At 43.3% G+C, this 23523-nt stretch overlaps 1 protein-coding gene across 1 annotated transcript; it reads right to left on the minus strand.

Annotated features, from left to right (window-relative positions):
* Positions 1–1959: 1959 nt before the first annotated feature.
* Positions 1960–13089, minus strand: LOC134203464 (zinc finger MYM-type protein 5-like). The gene is made up of 6 exons (XM_062678341.1): positions 12945–13089; positions 10676–11023; positions 10492–10589; positions 10307–10395; positions 10147–10251; positions 1960–2374 (listed from the first exon to the last, which is right to left on the minus strand). The coding sequence occupies exons 1-6, from the start codon at positions 13087–13089 to the stop codon at positions 1960–1962; spliced, it is 1200 nt and encodes a 399-aa protein (XP_062534325.1).
* Positions 13090–23523: the final 10434 nt, after the last annotated feature.

Genomic DNA, 23523 nt, shown 5'->3' on the forward strand with positions numbered 1-23523 from the left:
TTTTCAAGGATTGGGGAATAGGCAAGACTAGTTCTGGATTCGTTGATGCGAATGCTAAGCTTACTGAACGACGATGCGTGTCTGTTTGCACGATGTGAATGATAAAGCGGTCGGGGCAGGCAAATTATATTCTAGCGGTGGTGTTGATGAAAAAACTATAGTCCGGTTAAAGCTCCATTCGCCTGGGAGCCTCTACAATGCTCTTGAACTCATCAATGATTTCCTGCACCTTTGCATTGGTTGCGAGAGCTTGCTCCACAAATGGAAGCATTAGTGCTTCAAGCCGTTGTTGTGTCATGGTTGACCTCAGCTTGGTCTTGACCAATGCCATCTTTGAAAATGTTCTCTCTGATGAACAAGACGTAACGGGATAAACGCAAAAGAATGTAATCGTTTTTGTAAACGTACAGTAGACTGTCGTTTGGTTGGTCTTCTTAAGCCAATCAATCCATTCGAATGCCCCCCAGTCTACTTCATCTGATTTTCTAGCTTTCAGCAATAAGACTTCTGCTTGCAGTTCACGTCCAGAAACCCCTACGCGAGCAGCAACTTCATCTATATCTTCCTGAGATGGACAGAGTTGCATTGTTCTACAAAACGCTCCCATCATCGTTAGGTTTTCCTGTTCAAACCTAGCATCAAGCCCATTAATCAAGCTATCCAACAACGGATAAAACATCATTGCCCGCATTTCGTCCTCTTTGGTCGTGAAAACGAATTGAGAATTCGGGTTATCGTCAATCTTCCTCGACACTTTGCGAGCCTTAACCTGTGGAACTTCGATTCCTAATTCACAACACTTTTTAACACCTGCCTCGTACAGTTTTCTGAACTCCTCCTGACTTCTCAAAGAAACAAGGGACTGCTTGAGACAACTGACCGCTTCTAGTGCTGTGCTCAGTATCATTTGTGTTGCCTGCAGCGCTTTATTTGCCACATTCACCATGTGCAGTACTCTGGCAAATACTTCTAAGCAAATAGCGAATTCAAAGCTTCTAACTTGGTTAAGCACTCCTTTTCCCTTGGCTCTGACGTCTGGAACCATGGTGTTCTCCATAATCTGTTCCACAGTCTCAATCAGTGCAGTGTATTGCCTATGAACAGCGGCTACTGCTTCTGCACGACAGGCCCACCGGGTAGTCGACAGCGACTTTAAAGCATAGACCCGTTCTCCCAAGTTACCCATCACCTGCTCAAACACGGCGTGTCGTGTAGGGCTTCCTTCAATAAACGTGTACAACAGCTGTATTGTACCGAAGAAATCGAAGGCTAATGCGTTATTTCTTCGCATACAAACTGCGTCAACCAAAGCCAAGTTGAGGCAATGTGCATAGCAGTGTACAAACAGGATGCTACTGTTTTTTTCTTTGCACTTGGCTTGAACACCACCCGTACTGCCAGCCATAGTACTCGCGCCGTCGAAACACACTGCCGTGACCTGCTCCCAAGACAGCTGCATACCTTTTAGCACTTCGGCTATGGTGTCGAAAATTGTACCTGCATCCGTCTTGCGAACTCTTTTGATGCCCACAAAAGTTTCCACAGGCCGTTCATCAACGAAATGCCTTATTACAACTGCAAGCTGTTCGTTGTGGCCACAATCGCTAGTCTCGTCAGCAATAATTGCAATTCGTTTCCCTTGCAGTGATTGAGCAATATTGCGCAGTACAACGTTATGCAACGACACGATCATATCGTTTTGTATACGATTGCTCGTGTACTGGCAATTTTTTGGTCCTTCGCACAAATGCTTCTGCAGTACAGGATCAAATTTGGCAATTAGCTGTACAACCTCAAGGAACGAACCTCGCTCCACACTTTCCGCATCTTCACTATGTCCATGGAATGCCCTTCCACTTTTACATAGCACTTTCGCCACTTCGATAAACCGTTCCATCATAGAACGGTTACCAATCCGCTTCGCCTCTCTAGCGGCAATCATGGCGCTTTTCTGGTTGTCTAGTTCTTCGACAACACCTTTTGCGTCATATCCCAGGCTCGCATGCTCCCATTGTGGAAATCACTCCGATTATGTTTGGAAAAGGATTCCGTTGCCTTTTTCCAGTTGTTGAATCCCCTTTCGGTAAACGCAGGATCCGAATGACCAACTTTAGCTGAATTCTCTTTTCCGAAAAATCTGCAGTAGAAGCAGAAGCACGCATCTTTGCTCGTACTGTACTCCAGCCATATATGTTGTTTGAACCATTCTGCCCGAAAGGATCTTTTGCTCTTCGTTGATGATGGATACGATGGTTGCAAGGGTTGATAGGGACCCTTTTCAACCAGTATCCTAAATTCATACCGATCTTTTGGAACCGCAGTACTAGGATCATTAACATTTGAAGTTGTCGATTCATCTCGCGTAAACTCTTGTCTAGGAAAATGAAAATATTATTGAAAACTGAACTTTGAAGGCTTCTGTATTATGCCCTTGGAATAAAAAGCAAGCCGCAGTATGTATAGATATCAGTACAATCTGTTATAATGACATACATGCTAAATGCTATGTTTAATTTACAAAAGCCCAGGTATATTTATTGAACAGAACATCCGCCCATGTTAGGTTCTATATACCTCACTTTTTCACACGTTGTTATCAATATACTTGCTCCATAGATTTCTTGAATCTAAAGAATTCCATAAAAGAATTCCCAGAAAAGTATATTCTTGTAGAATTTCCTAAAGAAATTCTTGGAAGTAGATCCGAAGGAATTTCTGGACGAAACCGTAATCCATTCCTTCGAGAATTCCTCCGGAAATTCCTTCGAGAATTTCTTCGGGAATTCCTGCTGGAATTTTTTCGGGAATTTCTCCGGGAATTCCTTCGGGAATTTCTCCTGGAATTCTTCCAGAAATTCCTTCGGGAATTCCTTCTGGAATTCCTTCGGGATTTCTTCCAGGAATTCCTTCGAGAGTTTCCTAAAAAATCCTCCGGAAATTGTTCCAGGAATTCTAGTAGTTCTAGTTCTAGTTCTAGTAGTTTTTCCGGGATTTGCTCTTGAAGTTCCTCCAGCACTTCCTCAATCAAATCCTCCGAAATTAACTCCAAGAATTCTTTCGATAATGTCTTCTGGAAAACTTCCTGGGAATACTGTAGGAATTCTTTCGGAAATTTGTCTCGAAGTTACTGTGGAGGTTTCTATGAAATTTTCTCTAGGAAGTTTTTAAGCATTTCTCACGAAAATTTCTCCAGGAATTCCTCCTGGGATTCCTCTAGAAATTCTTCCGGGAACTCGTGCGAGAATTCCTTCAGGAATTCTTTCAAGAATTCTTCTAAGAATTCTTCCAAGAATTCCTCCAGAAATGTCTCGAAAAATTCCTCCAGGAATGGGAGAGTGAATACCTTTGGGAATTTCTCCAGCAATTTTCTCTAAGAATTTCTTCAGAATTTCTCACGGAAATTCCTCCGGGAATTCTTCCAGGAACTCCTCCTGGAATTTCTCCAGGAACTCCTCCGGGAATTCCATCTGGAATTCCACCAGACATTTTCCAGGGAAATTCTCTTAAAATTTCCCCAGGAAAACTTTCAAGAATTCCTCCAAGAAGAAGTCATCGTTGCCAGAAGTTGCCATCGATGTTGTAAAACAGTGTAGTACCAGGAGTCACTCGATGAACTGCCGATAGCCGATCCCGATTAGGGAACGGAAGTGAAGCCGCGATGGCCTTATCTCAAAAAGAGCTGGATACAAAATCTGCAAAAAGATTTAGATTGAAACACAGCAGAATATCGCGGCTATGGCAGCTCCAGAAGCTGACGACCGGTGGCACTGCCTTTACGAAAAAACGACACGTAAAAAAATAACCTTATATGTTATGGCAAAAAACCATTCGAAAATACTTATACTCTTATATGCTTTGGCAAAAAAGTATTAGAAATATTAATAATATATAGAGTAGAGTGGGGCAAGAGTGTGCGTGGGGTAAGATTACGTTTTCGATTTTTTGAAGTAATAAAAAAGATAAACTAGCAGTACTGCATCAGTTTGACAGGTTTTCTGGCCAACTATTATCATGTGTAATTGTAAACGATTTGAATAAACAACAAGGGAGATATGGAGTTAGATAACTTTTCGGTCATTTTGCTAAAAATAATTGAATTTCCGCTAGTATTTCATTACCATATATACATTCAATCAGGTGAACATTATACCATTTCGATAACCTATTGTATAGAGTACTTTATGGTACAGAACACCAATCCGGTTGGTTTTCCAAGAAGTCAAAACCATTACTTGAATATTTTTTGGGACTGTGGGGTAAAAGTACGCAGGAACCGGTGGGGCAAGAGTACGCATATGAATCTTCAAGTTATGATGTCAAACCCGTATCTCCGGCCGAAATAAGACTTCTTCCTAAGCGTAAAGATTCACAACTAAGAAAAAAGGGACAGAATTCGAAATTATCACAAGTTTTTAGGATAAGTTTGAGAAATCCGGTGTTAGGAAGGACTTAGCGAACAAAGAACTGAAGCGAAATAATGAAATTGTATTAGGACTTGGACACCTAAACATAGTACGAAAATACAATTTCATCTTAATGATAATTTCATTTAATCGAAAGAAACATTCATAAATTACGCAACGTTTAGCTGGGAGGGGTTGCGAGATGTGTGACGATCCATATAATTTTTAGAGGATTCATAGAAATAGTGTAAGATAAGGGGGGGGAGGGGTGATGAAATAGCCAAATTTTACGTTACGTGATTGGTGGACTTTCTTTAAGTAAAATGCCTTTGTATACGCCACGCGAAACCTGATATATATTTTTACCTCTGTAGTTTTTTGTATATTCGAATGAAAGTGCACCCCCTCCCCCTTTAAGAGTTACGTAATCTTTAAACATTCCCTAATATATGCTCATTAAACATCAATTAAATGTTATAACTCTTATTTGTGATAATATATACTTAAAGCACATGATTGGATAAATGCGTACTCTTACCCCACCGGTGGGGTAAGAGTTCGTTTTTCACTTGTCTTGCAATAAGGGTTCTACTAAAACGAATCTCAATAATTTCAATATTTTTTCCCCTGGGTAACATAAAGGAAGAGTATATGAATCATCGACACTGATTTGATATGCAGAAGCTTGCTTCATAAGGGCCACATGATCGATTGAAAACTAAGAGCGTACTCTTGCCCCACTCTACTCTAACATTATTTTTTTTTACGTGGATGATTTCCACAATGCCGTTGAATCTATCAATCTATTGCTTGATCTATCGAATTTATTCCGTTCACCGATGGGCAAAACGGAAATGATTCACAAAGTCGGTTGCGAATAAAGCAGCTCTCAGGCATCATGAAGCTTTTGCGTTTGGTACTGTATTTGCTCCGCTTGACTCACAACACCACCAAATCGACTAACGAATGAACACAGATAATATTTTATTTTTCGCCTACTGATTTTAATTGTCAAAATTCCTTTGGAAATAACTCGAAATTTTCCTTGACCGTTTTCCTTGAGAACTGCATACTAGGCTTAAGGATTAAAAATGCTGGATGGTGCAGCAGTATATGCTAAACCCAGATAAAACAACCAAGCAGTGATGCCTTTTTCTATTGGGTTGTTTATTTTTGCCTTAGGGGGAAGACAGAGTAAACGCGACGCAACCAGTGCAAATTGACAGATCATTGATAAAAAATTGTTATTATTTTACACGAGTTGCGTCGCATCGTAGTGCGATACCCTGGTAGTGCGATACCAAAAATAATTGCCTCCCTTATGGAACGTACACACGGTCAAGCAGATTGACCAACATTGACTCCACCTCTCGTTTAATCAAACATCCATCAAGTTTTACCAACAGCCGCGCGATCAATCAATTTATTCGACCAACAATATCACACACGAACGACCGAAGCGCCAACTTGAGCATCAACCATCAAACAATATATGGGGTTTTTGTGCAGCTTCATTACAAATGCTCAAACTTGTTCGGTGAACATTGACTCCACCCCCGACAACTCAAACCAAAATCTAAGGCTTTAACTATTGATTGCACCCACAATTTGTCAGAATGAATGGTTACCAAAAATCGCAAAGTTCCGGAATGAACTTTTGGAATTGGCCATTTTGACGATCTTCCGGATCTTCCGGAGGACCGTTTCTTGGACATTTGTAGGCCACAGAAGGCTTTAACTTTTAAATGCACCCACAATTTGCCAGAACGAATGGTTACCAAAAATCGCGAAGCACTGAGATAAACTTTTGGAATTGGCCACTTTTACGAATGTTCCGGATCTTCCGGAGGACCGTTTCTTGGACATTTGTAGGTCACAGAAGGCTTCAACTATTAAATGCACCCACAATTTGCCAGAACGAATGGTTACCAAAAATCGCGAAGCTCTGAGATAAACTTTTGGAATTGGCCACTTTTACGAATGTTCCGGATCTTCCGGAGGACCGTTTCTGGGACATTTGTAGGTCACAGAAGGCTTCAACTATTGATTGCACCCACAATTTGCCAGAACGAATGGTTACCAAAAATCGCGAAGTTCTGGAATGAACTTTTGGAATTGGCCATTTTACGGATGTTCCGGATCTTCCGGAGGACCGTTTCTTGGACATTTGTAGGTCACAGAAGGCTTCAACTATTAAATGCACCCAAAATTTGCCAGAACGAATGGTTACCAAAAATCGCGAAGCACTGAGATAAACTTTTGGAATTGGCCACTTTTACGAATGTTCCGGATCTTCCGGAGGACCGTTTCTGGGACATTTGTAGGTCACAGAAGGCTTCAACTATTGATTGCACCCACCATTTGCCAGAACGAATGGTTACCAAAAATCGCGAAGCACTGAGATAATTTTTTGGAATTGGCCACTTTTACGAATGTTCCGGATCTTCCGGAGGACCGTTTCTGGGACATTTGTAGATCACAGAAGACTTCAACTATTAACTGCACCCACAATTTGCCAGAACGAATGGTTACCAAAAAATCGCGAAGCACTGAGATAAACTTTTGGAATTGGCCACTTTTACGAATGTTCCGGATCTTCCGGAGGACCGTTTCTGGGACATTTGTAGATCACAGAAGACTTCAACTATTAACTGCACCCACAATTTGCCAGAACGAATGGTTACCAAAAAATCGCGAAGCTCTGAGATAAACTTTTGGAATTGGCCACTTTTACGAATGTTCCGGATCTTCCGGAGGACCGTTTCTGGGACATTTGTAGGTCACAGAAGGCTTCAACTATTGATTGCACCCACAATTTGCCAGAACGAATGGTTACCAAAAAATCGCGAAGCTCTGAGATAAACTTTTGGAATTGGCCACTTTTACGAATGTTCCGGATCTTACGGGAGACCGTTTCTAGGACATTTGTAGGTCACGGAAGGCTTTAACTATTTATTGCACTCACGATTTGCTAGAATAAATGATTTCGAAAAAAAATCGCGAAGCTCTGTAATAAACTTTTGGAGTTTGCCACTTTTACGAATGTTCCGTATTTTCCGGAGGACGGTTTCTGGGACATTTGGGGGTCACAGAAGATTTTTACTATCGACTGCACCCACAATTTGCCAGAATGAATGGTTACCAAAAAATCGCGAAGTACTGAGATAAACTTTTGAAATTGGCCACTTTTACGAGTGTTCCGGATCTTCCGGAGGACCGTTTCTGGGAAATTTGGGGGTCACAGAAGACTTCAACTATTGATTGCACCTACACTTTGCCAGAATGGATGCTTACAAAAAAATCGCGAAGCTCTGGGATGAACTTTTGGAATTGGCCACTTTTACGAATGTTCCGGATCTGCTGGAAGACCGTTTCTGGGACATTTATAGGTCACAGAAGGCTTTAACTATTGATTGCACCAACAATTTTCCAGAATGAATGGTTACGAAAAAATCGCGAAGTTCTGGAATGAACTTTTGAAATTGGCCATTTTGACGAATGTTCCGGATCTTCCGGGGGACCGTTTCTTGGACATTTGTAGGTCACAGAAGGCTTTAACTTTTAAATGCACCCACAGTTTGCCAGAATGAATGGTTACCAAAAAATCGCAAAGCTCTGGGATTAACTTTTAGAATTGGCCACTTTTACGGAAGTTCCGGATCTTCCAGAGGGCTCTCCGATGACCGCTAGAGGGATAAATTTGCCCAGAAATGGCATATACAAGATAGCAAATACAGTTGGGATCATCAGAGCACATATTTGCAAGCAATTTTATGTTTCATAACACGAAACTCGAAAATTTGGTGCCAAATTGAGAAGCTCAAACAGTACCTCTTTAGTACAGGTTCCCCGGGAACTACAGAGGTCAATTTTAATGAATCACCCCATGAGCTTGTTCTATGAACCTACAGCTTTCGTTTGATGCCTGAGGATCGAGAATCGGTTGAAATTTGAGTTTTTGTGATCGTGATGAAATCTTGGGTCCAAATGGACCCCACTGCACTCTGTGTAACTTTTTTCTAATGCATTATGCAACGTACACACCAGTCAAGCAGTTTGACGAACATTGACTCCGCCCCCAAGAAAACGCTTCGGTTGCTGCTTTGCTTGAACGTGTGTGAAGTTGTTCGAACAACCATTTGACAGTTGGCGGCTCGGTTGGAAAAAATTAAAACGGTTTGATTTTGGTTTGAGTTGTGGGGGGTGGAGTCAAGGTTCGCCGAAAATGTTTGAGCATTTGTAGTGAAGTTGCACAAACCCCCATATATTTTTCGATGGTTGGTGCTCAAGTTGGCGCTTCGGTCGTTCGTGTGTGATATTGTTGGTCGAATAAATTGATTGTGCGTGTCGCTGTTCGTAAATATTGATGGATGTTTGAATAAACAAGAGGTGGAGTCAATGTTGGTCAAACTGCTTGACCGTGTGTACGTTCCATTATGCAACGTACACACCAGTCAAGCAATTTGACGAACATTGACTCCGACCCCAAGAAAACGCTTCGGTTGCTGCTTTGTCTGACCGTGTGTGAAGTTGTTCGAACTAACGAGCCTGGATTAAAAACAAAACACTTCATCTCTTTTATGAGTGCAGCCTCTTAAGTTCGAACAACCATTTGACAGTTGGCGGCTTGGTTGGAAAAAATTAAAACGGTTTGATTTTGGTTTGAGTTGCCGGAGGCGGAGTCAAAGTTCGTCGAACATGTTTGAGCATTTGTATTGAAGTTGCACAAACCCCCATATATTTTTTGATGGTTGGTGCTCAAGTTGGCGCTTCGGTCGTTCGTGTGTGATATTGTTGGTCGAATAAATTGATTGTTCGTGCCGCTGTTGGTAAAACTTGATAGATGTTTGAATAAACGAGAGGTGGAGTCAATGTTGGTCAAACTGCTTGACCGTGTGTACGTTCCATCAAACACGAACGACCGAAGCGCCAACTTGAGCACCAACCATCAAAAAATATATGGGGGTTTAAGCAACTTCACTACAAATGCTCAAACATGTTCGGCGAACCTTGACTCCACCCCCGACAACTCAAACCAGAATCAAACCGTTTTATGAGCCTCGCACATAGGATACGTTTGCGTTGCGGTTGACAATTTTCCCATGGGAAATCGTAGGAACAGAACCATGCGAGGGCGGAATTTGATTAATGAAGGAAAAAACAATGGATATACAGATAAGATAAATATAAGAGTCATGGGGAAACTAAAGGCCATGCTAAAAAAGTGAGTGCTGAGGTGCGTTTTGACAATAAATATATGGGTTAACTGTCAAAACTCTCCTTCGTGCTCACCATTATAGCTGGGCCATATCTTCACTATGGATATGTGAGTTTATAAATTGTGAAACAATTTGTTTTTCATTCAAAATTGACAATTTTCCAATAAATCCCTAATAATCCTTTTTGCACCCTGAACGACCACGCAGAATGAGTAAAGAATCAGCTTCACGTATCCATTCTACGTGTGTCTTAAGGTTCCCCCAACTACACGCGATGCGACTGTCGCTGTGACTCTATCACTAGGTAGTTGCATCATGCAATGTTCGGTTTACGTTGCGCAGTCGCCAATCGAAGGCGACAGTCCCGTTGCGTGTGTTTGGGGGAACCTTTAGCATGCCAGAGTATAGACACAACCACAAGACCCTCGTTTCACTAAGGAAAATAAACTGATCAACTGATAAATTGACCTTGCCCTATGGCTATGCTTTTTCATCCAAGAAAAGTATATAATTATTGTACTCACCCCACCATCAAAGCAGGCATGTCCGTACTCGTATCCTCAGAGCGTGCGATACTTGGATGCTTCTCAATAATGTCATTTTCCTCGCTGTTGGAACTGCCTTTCGGCCTTAAAATGAAGCACGGAATCAATTATTAGTTTTTATTAATCTTACTATCTCTACCTTTTGGCTCCTGCAACTGCATCCCCAAGTTTCCTTTTATGTCTTTCCTGTGGCGTGGAAATGACCAATCCGCTCGCTGCACTACATTCCTAAAATTTAAAATGAATAATTATTATATGTAGAAAATGAAACTACTACTGCTATAATGAAACCATGGTACTGTAATTATTGAAAATATTACTTACAACAATGTCCTCATCGGAAGTATTGCAATCCATTGCAGTAATCTCAGACTGCATTAAACCATCGACATCTTCAGATGCAGCAGAGTTTACGACATCTCCTGAAAAAGTTTGGAAATGGTTTCAATCTGAAGTCGATACTCAGCCTGAGTCAGTTGGTTAAGCAATGCGTAAAATGTATACTTACCAGGGATATTATCGTGGTTGCTGGTTTCGGATCTGGCAAAGAAATTTCGATCGTTTGCCTCGGTAACGAAATTTTCAACTCGTTCGTTTGCTTCTGCAACGGAATTTTCAGCTCGATCGTTAGTCTCGGCAACGGAATTTTCAACTCGTTCGTTTGCTTCTGCAACAGTATTTTCAGCTCGATCGTTTGTCTCGGCAACCTCAACTAACGCATCGGGAGGGATACCAGTACTATCGCTCAGGTCTGCAAGATGTTCGTTTGCTTCTGCAACAGTATTTTCAGCTCGATCGTTTGTCTCGGCAACGGCAGCTAACGCATCGGGAGGGATACCAGTACTATCGCTCAGGTCTGCAAGATGTACGAACCATCGAAGTAAATATTATAAACAAAATATATAGAAAGTCGTGTCTTCTTCTTCTTCTATGGCATTACATTCCCCACTGGAACATTCCCGCCTCGCAGCTTAGTGTTCATTAAGCCCTTAAGCTATCAGTACACTGTTTGTCATAATGACAAATATTTGTCAAGTCAGCCTGATATCCATGTCGATTTCTAATCGGTTTGGTAGAAGTCCGGATCAACTTGACAAATATTTGTCATTATGACAAACAGTGGACTGCGGGCTTTACACAGTTATTAATTGCGAGGTTTCTAACCAAGTTACCATTTCTGCATACGTATATCATGAGGCTTTACTTTTATGCCCAGGGAAGTCGAGACAATTTCCAATCCGAAAATTTCCTAAACCGGCATCGGGCATCGAACCCAGCCACCCTCAGCATGGTTTTGCTGTGTAGCCGCGCATCTCACCGCACGCCTTAGCCGTGAAAGGGAGAAAGTCGTGTATTATTCTGAATATTGCGGAAAAAAACTCAATTCATGATAACATTACTAAATAAAACAAAACAACTTTGTTTAAGAATATATTGTCGATTCAGTCATAGAAATATGTTTGAATGTAAAGTAAATCATTTCTTCTTCATCTTATTGGCATTACATCCCCACACTGGGACAGAGCCGCCTCGCAGCTTAGTGTTCATTAAGCACTTCCACAGTTATTAACTGCGAGGTTTCTAAGCCAAGTTACCATTTTTGCATTCGTATATCATGAGGCTAACACGATGATACTTTTATACCGAGGGAAGTCGAGACAATTTCCAATCCGAAAATTGCCTAGACCGGTACCGGGAATCGAACCCAGCCACCCTCAGCATGGTCTTGCTTTGTAGCCGCGCGTCTTACCGCACGGCCAAGGAGGGCCACGGAGTAAATCATTTACTACATTGTAAATGAAGTTTTCGCAATAGGGCCGTACATTTATTAGCATTTTTTTTCTAGATTTTCCGACTTCCTCCCCCATGTAAGATTTCTTTTCTATGTGCAAATGATTTTTACCTTTCTCAAAATTGTACCGAAAGGCTACCATTGCACTCCGAAAACAAACTTTCTATAGAAAGCTCGGAGACCCATAGTGTTATATATCAATCAACTAAGCTCGATGAACTGAGCACATGTCTGTCTGTCTTTGTATATAATACTTAACTTATGTATATATATTATGGTGGCTCAAATTAGTATGGGGAAAAACTTATTTCAAATTTGTTGATGGGCCGCCCTCTCATTCAATCCTATTTGTTGATGCCCTGATGCTATGGACAAAATTTCAGCCAAATCCATCATGGTTTGGGCGGTGCTATACTCGTTAGAAGTTTATACGGAAAAATGTATGCAGAAACATCGAAAAACAGCGATTTGCAGTTAGATGGCACAACTCACGATGTAGAACTTTGATACTCATTCAGGTATTGTAGGATAAAATACAGAATGTTATGCTGAAAACCGTGAGAAGTTCTGAGTTCACACGGCAAAGTTATTAGCATTTTACTGAAGTGTAGTTTGAGCAAATTTCGTTCCGTAATTAATCCACCCTTACAACACTCCAGTAAAATGCTAATAACTATGGCTAATAAACTTTAATCTTCTCGCGGTTTTCAGCATAACATTCTGTATTTTATTCTAAAATAACTGAATGAGTATCGAAGTTCTTCATCGTGAGTTGTGCCATCTAACGGCAAATCACTGTTTTTTGATGTTTCTGCATATTTTTTCAAATAAACTTCCGAGTTTAGCACCACCCAAACTTTGACTTTAATATATACAATATACGGAATTATATTTTTATAAAAAATATATATAAATAAAATTCGATGCATTTTTTCTTCAGTTATGACAGCACTGCTGTATGCCGTCGTGATTAATGCTCACTAACCTGCTGCGCTGCCAGATGCCACCGGAGTCGTCGTCAAAAATTTCCTCATCGAGAGGGCCATAGATGGGTTTTGCTTGGCGACATTACGAAGCGCATTCCTCTGCTTCTCCTTGCGCCAATGATCTCGTTTTTTATTTCCGTCCATTTTCTATGCACTTAACTCACAAAGCAGCTTTACAGCAATTTAGAAATTTATATTTAAAATATACCAAATATACAGACCAAGATTCAACTACTAAAAATGGCTGAGATGTGGCAGTGTATCCAGATTATTTACTTCCAGCATTTACTTTAGCAGTGCAAAAACATAAGGGAAAATAAAGGGACAGAAGATCGAAAGTCGAAAGGGACAGAAGGTCGAAAGTCGAAAGGGACAGAAGGTCGAAAGTCGAAAGGGACAGAAAGTCGAAAGTCGAAAGGGACAGAAAGTCGTAAGGGACAGGAAATCGAAAGTCGAAATGGACAGAAGGTCGAAGATCGAGAGGAACAGAAGGTCGAAAGTCGAAAGGGACAGAAAGTCGAAAGAGACAGAAGGTCGAGAGTCGAAAGGGATAGAAGGACGAAAGTCGAAAGGTACAGAAGGTCGAAAGTCGAAATGGACGAAGGGTCGAAAGTTAAAAGCAACAGAAAGTCAAAAGGGACAGAAGGCCGAAATGCGAGAGGGACAGGAGATCGAAAGTCGAAAAAAGGTCGAAAGTCGAAAGAAGGTCGAAAGTCGAAAGGGACAGAAGGTCGAAAGAAATAGAAGGTCAAAAGTCGAAAGGGAAAGTAGGTCGAAAGTCGAAAGGGACAGAAGGTCGATATCGAGAGAGACAGAAGGTCGAAAGTCGAAAGGGACAGAAAGCCGAAAGTCAAAATAAACAGAAAGTCGAGAGGGATAGCCGGTCGAAAGTCGTAAAAGACAGAAAGTCGAAAGTCGAAAGGGACAGAAGGTCGAAAGGTATAGAAGGTCGAAAGTCGAAAGAGACAGAAGGTTGAAAGTCGAAAGGGACAGAAGGTCCAAAGTCGAAAGGGACAGAAAGTCGAAAGAGACAGAAGATCGAGAGTCGGAAGGAATAGAAGGACGAAAGTCGAAAGGAAGCGAAGGTTGAGAGTCAAAAGACAGAAGGTCGAAAGTCGAAAGTGAAAAAAGTTCGAAATTCGAAAGGGACAGAAGGTCGAGAGTCAAAAGGGACATCAGGTCGAAAGTCGAAAGGGACAGAAAGTCGAAAGAGACAAGGTCAAGAGTCGAAAAGGATTGAAGGACGAAAGTGGAAAGGGACGAAAGGTCGAAAGTCAAAAGAAAAAGAAAGTCGAGAGGGACAGAAGGCCGAAAGTTGAGAGAGACAGGAGGTCGAAAGTCGAGAGAGACAGAAGGTCGAAAGTCGAGAGAGACAGAAGGTCGAAAGGAATAGAAGGTCAAGAGCCGAAAGTGACAGAAGGTCGAGAGTCAAAAGGGATAGGAGGACGAAATTCGAAAGAGACAGAAGGTCGAGAGTCGGAAGGAAAAGAAGGACGAAAGTCGAAAGGGACAGAAGGTCGAAAGTCGAAAGGGACAGAAAGTCGAAAGAGACAGAGGGTCGAAAGTCAAAAAGGACAGAAGGTCGAAAATCGAGAGGGACAGAAGGTTGAAAGTCGAAAGGGACAAGAGGTCGAAAATCGAATGTCGAAAGGAACATAAGGTCGAAAGTCGAGAGGGACAGAAGGTCGAAAGTCGAAGGAGACAGAAAGTCGAAAGGGACAGAAGGTCGAAAGTCGAAAGGGACAAAAGGCCGAAAATCGAAAGGGACAGAAGGTCGAAAGTCGATAGGGACAGAAAGGTGAAAGTCAAAAGGGACAGTAGGTCACAAATCGAAAGGCGCAGAAGGTCGAAAGTCGAGAGGGACAGAAGGTCAAAAGGGACAGAAAGTCGCTTTATCCTAGTTTATCGATGAAATAGAACTTTTGCTGAGTAGCATTTATTCAGCTTAATTTTGAAAACAAGAAAAAAAATCTGTTGCGTTTTTTTTTTCAAATTCTTTTTGCACTTTGTATTTTATATTTTATCCAGTTTTCCGCGAGCGGTAATGGCCGCCAGCATGTCTGCGGGTTAGTCTCTGGTTTGACGTTACTGGCACCCACCATTCAAGCATTTTGATCAATGTGGTATAAGAAGGCTTTAATTTAACTTTACAGTATGGTCCATAAAAAAATGCGAAAATATTTTTTAACTTATGTTTCTGCACATTAAAGGGTTATTTCTACTATTCATATATATGTATGTAAGCGAACGTATCATGAAAAAAAAAACATTTGTATCTAGTGAATGTATTATTGAAAAAAATTGTTACTATGTAACATAGTCTCTCAATTATAAAACTACGTAACTATAATTTTCATGTTTTCGCATTTTTTTATGGACCATACTGTATATGCCACATTGATCAGAATGCTCGGAGCGGTGGGTGCAGTTGACCTCCACAGACGTCAAATCAGAGACTAACCCACAGGCAAGCTGGCGGCCATTACCGCTCGCGGAAAACTGGATAGTTATTATATTTCATAATCTTTAAATGGAACACTTTTTCGTTACTCTCTTCGAGCGGGACTCGAAATCACACTCTTGCAACCCGACGCTGTAGTTGTCATCGCCCTTACCAGCTGGCCCATACGAGAAGGAGTGGTAATGGGAATAGTTTTGCCCAACATAGACATTACGCACATTCTGGAATATTGAAACTTAACCGAACTCACGAATTTTTCCCCAGTGACCGATTCGTTTAACTTTTAGTTAAAATTTAACAATTCCCAGATCACCATTTTTGCCTTCGTATATCATGAGGCTAATACGATGATACTTTTATACCCAGGGAAGTCGTGACAACTTCCAATCCGAAAATTGCTTAGACCGGCACCGGGAATCGAACCCAGCCACCCTCAGCATGGTCTTGCTTTGTAGCCACGCGTCTTACCGCACGGCTAAGGAGGGCTCAAACATGTTTGACGAATATTAGTGCTGTCCAATGAGAGCTTGAAGTAGCTCGAAGTTTCTCCCTGTCCTGCTCATGCCCATTTATTGACAAAAAAGAACGAGCAGGACGGGAACAACTTCGAGCTGCTCATTTGGACAGCACTATTGACTCCACCCCCGAGTACTCAAACCAAAATCAAACCGTTTTAATTTTTTCCAACCGAGCCGAGCCGCCAACTGCAAATGGTTGTTCGAACAACTTCACACACGTTTCATTTTCGTTTCGAAGCGTTTTCTTGGGGGCGAAGTCAATGTTCGTCAAACTGCTTGACTGGTGTGTACGCTGCATTAGTTGGGACCTTCGAAAAAACCACGCTTGTCGTAAAGTTCAACGGGACTGCGTGAGTGATTCAGGACGCGAGTCCCGAATTGTGGAGGAAAATATCCTAGAATTCCTCCTAGTTTCTTAAAGGAATGCCTCCAAAACAACAGTTCCTACAAGAATTTCTCCGGTAGTTCCTCCAGTCTTTCAGATTGCTTCTCCGATCTTTCCATAAACAAATCCATCCAGATCGATCTGTCCCTGCACCGGAACACCGATCGCCTTCTGGAAATTAATGAATTTCTGTTGAAAACGAGGAAAAATTTCCCCCCGCGATTTGTAACCATATAGTGTTTCGGATGGCGTTTCCCGTTATTTTTTAATCGCAAACATCCGGATTACATCCGAGGAATGTGCGGATGACCTTCTCCGTGTTTCCCATAATCCAAAACATCTGGATTGTTTGATTCCTGCAGCGGAACAACAGGGAACAACAAATGTATTTTGGGAACTAACAAATTCCTGCTGAAAACATTAAAATTAACGCGAGCGGATTCCCCTTCCATCACACAAACTAAATGAGTCTTTCGGATTGCTTTCCCGATCTTCCCATAAACAAATCCGTCCAGATCGATCTGTCCCTGCACCGGAACACCGGTCGCCTTCTGGAAATGAACGAATTTCTGTTAAAAAACGAGGAAAAAATCCCCCCCGCGATTTGTAAACAAAGTGTTCTGGATGGCGTTTCCCGTTATTTTTTAATCGCAAACATCCGGATTACATCCGAGGAATGTGCGGATGACCTTCTCCGTGTTTCCCATAATCCAAAACATCTGGATTGTTTGATTCCTGCAGCGGAACAACAAATGCATTTTGGGAACTAACAAATTCCTGCTGAAAACATTAAAATTAACGCGAGCGGATTCCCCTTCCGTCACGCAAACTAAATGAGTCTTTCGGATTGCTTTCCCGATCTTTCCATAAACAAATCCGTCCAGATCGATCTGTCCCTGCACCGGAACACCGGTCGCCTTCTGGAAATGAACGAATTTCTGTTAAAAAACGAGGAAAAAATTCCCCCCGCGATTTGTAAACAAAGTGTTCCGGACGGCGTATCCCGTTATTTTTTAATCGCAAACATCCGGATTACATCCGAGGAATGTGCGGATGACCTTCTCCGTGTTTCCCATAATCCAAAACATCTGGATTGTTTGATTCCTGCAGCGGAACAACAGGGAACAACAAATGTATTTTGGGAACTAACAAATTCCTGCTGAAAACATTAAAATTAACGCGAGCGGATTCCCCTTCCGTCACGCAAACTAAATGAGTCTTTCGGATTGCTTTCCCGATCTTCCCATAAACAAATCCGTCCAGATCGATCTGTCCCTGCACCGGAACACCGGTCGCCTTCTGGAAATGAACGAATTTCTGTTAAAAACGAGGAAAAATCCCCCGCGATTTGTAAACAAAGTGTTCTGGATGGCGTTTCCGTTATTTTTAATCGCAAACATCCGGATTACATCCGAGGAATGTGCGGATGACCTTCTCCGTGTTTCCCATAATCCAAAACATCTGGATTGTTTGATTCCTGCAGCGGAACAACAAATGCATTTTGGGAACTAACAAATTCCTGCTGAAAACATTAAAATTAACGCGAGCGGATTCCCTTCCGTCACGCAAACTAAATGATTCTTTCGGATTGCTTTCCCGATCTTTCCATAAACAAATCCGTCCAGATCGATCTGTCCCTGCACCGGAACACCGGTCGCCTTCTGGAAATGAACGAATTTCTGTTAAAAACGAGGAAAAATTCCCCAGCGATTTGTAAACAAAGTGTTCCGGACGGCGTATCCTGTTATTTTTAATCGCAAACATCCGGATTACATCCGAGGAATGTGCGGATGACCTTCTCCGTGTTTCCCATAATCCAAAACATCTGGATTGTTTGATTCCTGCAGCGGAACAACAGGGAACAACAAATGTATTTTGGGAACTAACAAATTCCTGCTGAAAACATTAAAATTAACGCGAGCGGATTCCCCTTCCGTCACGCAAACTAAATGAGTCTTTCGGATTGCTTTCCCGATCTTCCCATAAACAAATCCGTCCAGATCGATCTGTCCCTGCACCGGAACACCGGTCGCCTTCTGGAAATGAACGAATTTCTGTTAAAAAACGAGGAAAAAATCCCCCCCGCGATTTGTAAACAAAGTGTTCTGGATGGCGTTTCCCGTTATTTTTTAATCGCAAACATCCGGATTACATCCGAGGAATGTGCGGATGACCTTCTCCGTGTTTCCCATAATCCAAAACATCTGGATTGTTTGATTCCTGCAGCGGAACAACAAATGCATTTTGGGAACTAACAAATTCCTGCTGGAAAACATTAAAATTAACGCGAGCGGATTCCCTTCCGTCACGCAAACTAAATGAGTCTGTCGGATTGCTTTCCCGATCTTTCCATAAACAAATCCGTCCAGATCGATCTGTCCCTGCACCGGAACACCGGTCGCCTTCTGGAAATGAACGAATTTCTGTTAAAAACGAGGAAAAAATTCCCCCCGCGATTTGTAAACAAAGTGTTCCGGACGGCGTATCCCGTTATTTTTTAATCGCAAACATCCGGATTACATCCGAGGAATGTGCGGACGACCTTCTCCGTGTTTCCCATAATCCAAAACATCTGGATTGTTTGATTCCTGCAGCGGAACAACAAATGCATTTTGGGAACTAACAAATTCCTGCTGAAAACATTAAAATTAACGCGAGCGGATTCCCCTTCCGTCACGCAAACTAAATGAGTCTTTCGGATTGCTTTCCCGATCTTCCCATAAACAAATCCGTCCAGATCGATCTGTCCCTGCACCGGAACACCGGTCGCCTTCTGAAATGAACGAATTTCTGTTAAAAACGAGGAAAAATCCCCCGCGATTTGTAAACAAAGTGTTCTGGATGGCGTTTCCCGTTATTTTTTAATCGCAAACATCCGGATTACATCCGAGGAATGTGCGGATGACCTTCTCCATGTTTCCCATAATCCAAAACATCTGGATTGTTTGATTCCTGCAGCGGAACAACAAATCTCGCCTAACTTTTCAAAAGGACCTAAGTAACATTTTTTTCATGAATTAATTTGAGTACTGCAATCAAAAGCTTTCATGTTTTTCTGTTGTTTGCGCTATTCAAATTAATTCATGAAAAAATGTTACTTAGGTCCTTTTGAAAAGTTAAGCGAGAAATGTATTTTGAGTACTAACAAATTTCTGCTGAAAACATCAAAATTAACGCGAGCGGATTCCCCTTCCATCACACAAACTAAATGAGTCTTTCGGATTGCTTTCCCGATCTTCCTATAAACAAATCCGTCCAGACTGATCTGTGCCTACACCGGAACACCGATCGCCTTCTGGAAATTTAAGGATTTCTGTTAAAAACGAAGACAACCCGCGATTTGTAAATAAAGTGTTCTGTCTGGACGGCGTTTCCCGTTATTTATTAATCGCAAACATCCGGAGTGCATACGAAAAATTGGATTGAAAAACAATAAAATAAATAACTTAGCGGTCTACTTCCATCTTGGTGCGGTTTGGCCACTTCATGCACCAACCGGGCAAACCGTGGGCCACTTCGCCAACCCTTCCGCCATCTTGGTGCGATTTGCTCCATTTAGCCACTTCATGCACCACCCGGTCAAACCGTGCGCCACTTTGCAGGGCCACCATGTCGTGCGGTTTTTTCGATTTGGCCAGAGTGTATGTAATTAAGAGTGGCGACATGTGCCGCATTTGACAGGGAATGACAGATGAATTTTGTTCCAATTCTGACAGTGTCGCCACTCTTAATTACATACACTCTGGATTTGGCTATTCCATGCACAACCCGGTCAAACCGTACCTCACTTTGTCACCCCATCCACCATATTAGTGCGGTTTGCTTGATTTGGCCACTTCATGCACCACTCGGTCAAACCGTGGACCACTGTGCCACTCCATCCACCATTTTATTGCGATTCTCTCCCTTTAAGCCACTTCTTGCACCACCCGGTTAAAACCGTGGACAAATGTAGCACCCCATCCACTATATTGGTATGGTTTGCACGATATACCCATTTCATGCACCAACCGGTCAAGTCGTGCGCCACTTAGCAGGCCCATTCACGATCTTGGTGTGGTTTGCTCGATTTGGCTAATTAATGCACCACTATCTTGGTGCGGTTTGCTCCATTTGGCCACTTAATGCTCCTCTCGGTCAAACCGTAAACAGCTTTGCCACCCCATCCACCGTCTTGGTGCGATTTGGCTATTTCATGCACCACCTGGTCAAGCCTTGCTCAACTTTGCCACCCCATCCACCATCTTGGTGCGGTTTGCTCGATTTGACAATTTCATGCACAACTCGGTCAAACCGTGGCCAACTTTGCCACCCCTTCCTCCGTCTTGGTGCGGTTTGCTCCACTTGGCCACTTCATGCACCAGCCGGTCAAACTGTGCATTACTTTGCCACCCTATCCACCATCTTGGTGCAGTTTGCTTGATTTGACTATTCCTTGCACCATCTGGTAGAGTCGTGTGCGATAATGCATCATCTGTTAAAACCGTGCGCCACTTCGCCATCCCATCCCCCATCTTGGTGCAGTGCGCCAATTTGCTACTCAATCCTCCATCTTGGTGCGGTTTGCTCGATTTGGATATTTCATGCACCACCCGGGTGACCCGCGTACCGCTTTGCCCCCATATCCTCCATTTTGGTGCGGTTCGCTCGATTTTACTATTTCGTGCACCATCCAGTCAAGCCGTGCGACAATCTGCTACCTTTTCCTACATCTTGGCGCGGTTTGCTTCATTTGGCCACTTCTCGCACCACCTGGTAAACCTGTGCATTACTTTGTCATCCTTTCCATCTTCTTGGTGCAGTTTGCTGGATTTGTGGACCACTTTGCCACCTCATCCACTATCTTGCTACGGTTGGCTCAATGTTACTATTTAATGCACCACCCGGTCAAGCAGTGCCCCACTTTGGCACCCCTTCCTCCATCTTGGTGCGGTATTCTTCATACGGCCACTTCTTGTACCATCTGTTCAAACCGTGGACCACTTTGCCACCCCATCCACCATCATGGTGCGGTTTACCCGATTTTAGTATTTAATCACCACCTGGTCAAGCCATGCATCACATTACAGGTCCATCCACCATCTGGTTGCGGTTTGCTCGATTTGGCTAATTCATGCACCACACGGTCAAACCGTGTGCCACTTCTCCACCCCATCCACCATGTTGGTGTGGTTTGCTCAAGTCGGCTGTTTCATACACCATCTGGTCAAGTCGTGCGCCACTTAGCCGCCCCTACCTTGGTGCGGTTTGCTCCATTCGGCCGTTTCATGCACCATCCGATCAAACCGTGTGCCAATTAGCCCCATCCACCATCTTGTGGCGATTTGCTCCATTTGGCCACTTCTCGCACCACCTGGTAAACCTGTGCATTACTTTGTCATCCTTTCCATCTTCTTGGTGCAGTTTGCTGGATTTAGGACCACTTTGCCACCCCATCCACTATCTTGCTACGGTTGGCTCAATTTTACTATTTAATGCACCACCCGGTCAAGCAGTGCCCCACTTTGGCACCCCTTCCTCCATCTTGGTGCGGTATTCTTCATGCGGCCACTTCTTGTACCATCTGTTCAAACCGTGGACCACTTTGCCACCCCATCCACCATCATGGTGCGGTTTACCCGATTTTAGTATTTAATCACCACCTGGTCAAGCCATGCATCACATTACAGGTCCATCCACCATCTGGTTGCGGTTTGCTCGATTTGGCTAATTCATGCACCACACGGTCAAACCGTGTGCCACTTCTCCACCCCATCCACCATGTTGGTGTGGTTTGCTCAAGTCGGCTGTTTCATACACCATCTGGTCAAGTCGTGCGCCACTTAGCCGCCCCTACCTTGGTGCGGTTTGCTCCATTCGGCCATTTCATGCACCATCCGATCAAACCGTGTGCCAATTAGCCCCATCCAGCATCTTGTGGCGATTTGCTCCATTTGGCCACTTCTCGCACCACCTGGTAAACCTGTGCATTACTTCGTCATCCATTCCATCATCTTGGTGCAGTTTGCTGGATTTGTCTATTTTACCACTCCTTCCTCCATATTAGTGCGGTTTGCTCCGTTTGGCAGCTCGATGCACCCAATCAAACGTGTACCACTTTACCACCCCTTCCTCATGCACCATCCGTTCAAGCCGAGCGCCACTTCATGCACCTCATTCGGCTACTTCACGCACCATCCGATCAAACCGTGCGCCACTTTGCCACCCCATCCACCATTTTTGTGCAGTTGGCTCGATTTTACTATTTAATGCACAACCCGGTCAAGCAGTGCGCTACTTTGCCACCCTTTCCTCCATCTTGTCATCCTCCATCCATTTGGCCCCTTCATGCACCACCCGGTCAAGCCGTGCGCCACTCATCGGTTTACTATATTTGGCAGCTTGGGGCACCACCCATTCAGTGCGTGTACAACTTTGCCACCCCTTCCTCCTGCACCATCCGGTCAAGCCGAGCTCCACTTTGCCACCCCTTCCTCCATCTTGGTGCGATTTGCTCCATTCGGCCACTTCATGCACCATCCGATCAAACCGTGGACCACTTTGCCACCCCATCCACCATCATGGTGCGGTTTACACGATTTTAGTATTTAATCACCACCTGGTCAAGCCATGCATCACATTACAGGTCCATCCACCATCTGGTTGCGGTTTGCTCGATTTGGCTAATTCATGCACCACACGGTCAAACCGTGCGCCACTTCTCCACCCCATCCACCATGTTGGTGTGGTTTGCTCAAGTCGGCTGTTTCATACACCATCTGGTCAAGTCGTGCGCCACTTAGCCGCCCCAACCTTGGTGCGGTTTGCTCCATTCGGCCATTTCATGCACCATCCGATCAAACCGTGTGCCAATTAGCCCCATCCAGCATCTTGTGGCGATTTGCTCCATTTGGCCACTTCATGCACCACCCCATCAATCCGTGCACCACTTTGCCACCCCATCCACCATCTTGATAAGGTTTGCTCAATTTGGTTATTTCATGCACTGCCTGGTCAAGCCGTGCACCACTTTGCCACCCTTTCTTCATTTTAGCGCGGTTTGCTCCATTTGGCCACTTAATGCACCACTCGGTCAAACCGGAAACAACTTTGCCACCCCATCCAACATCTTGGTGCGATTTGACTATTTCATGCACCACCCGGTCAAGCCGTGCGCCACTTTGCCACCCTTTCCTCCATCTTGGTGCGGTTTGCTCCATTTGGCCCCTTCATGC

Source organism: Armigeres subalbatus, unplaced genomic scaffold, assembly GCF_024139115.2.
Source record: "Armigeres subalbatus isolate Guangzhou_Male unplaced genomic scaffold, GZ_Asu_2 Contig1862, whole genome shotgun sequence".
Taxonomy (NCBI): domain Eukaryota; kingdom Metazoa; phylum Arthropoda; class Insecta; order Diptera; family Culicidae; genus Armigeres; species Armigeres subalbatus.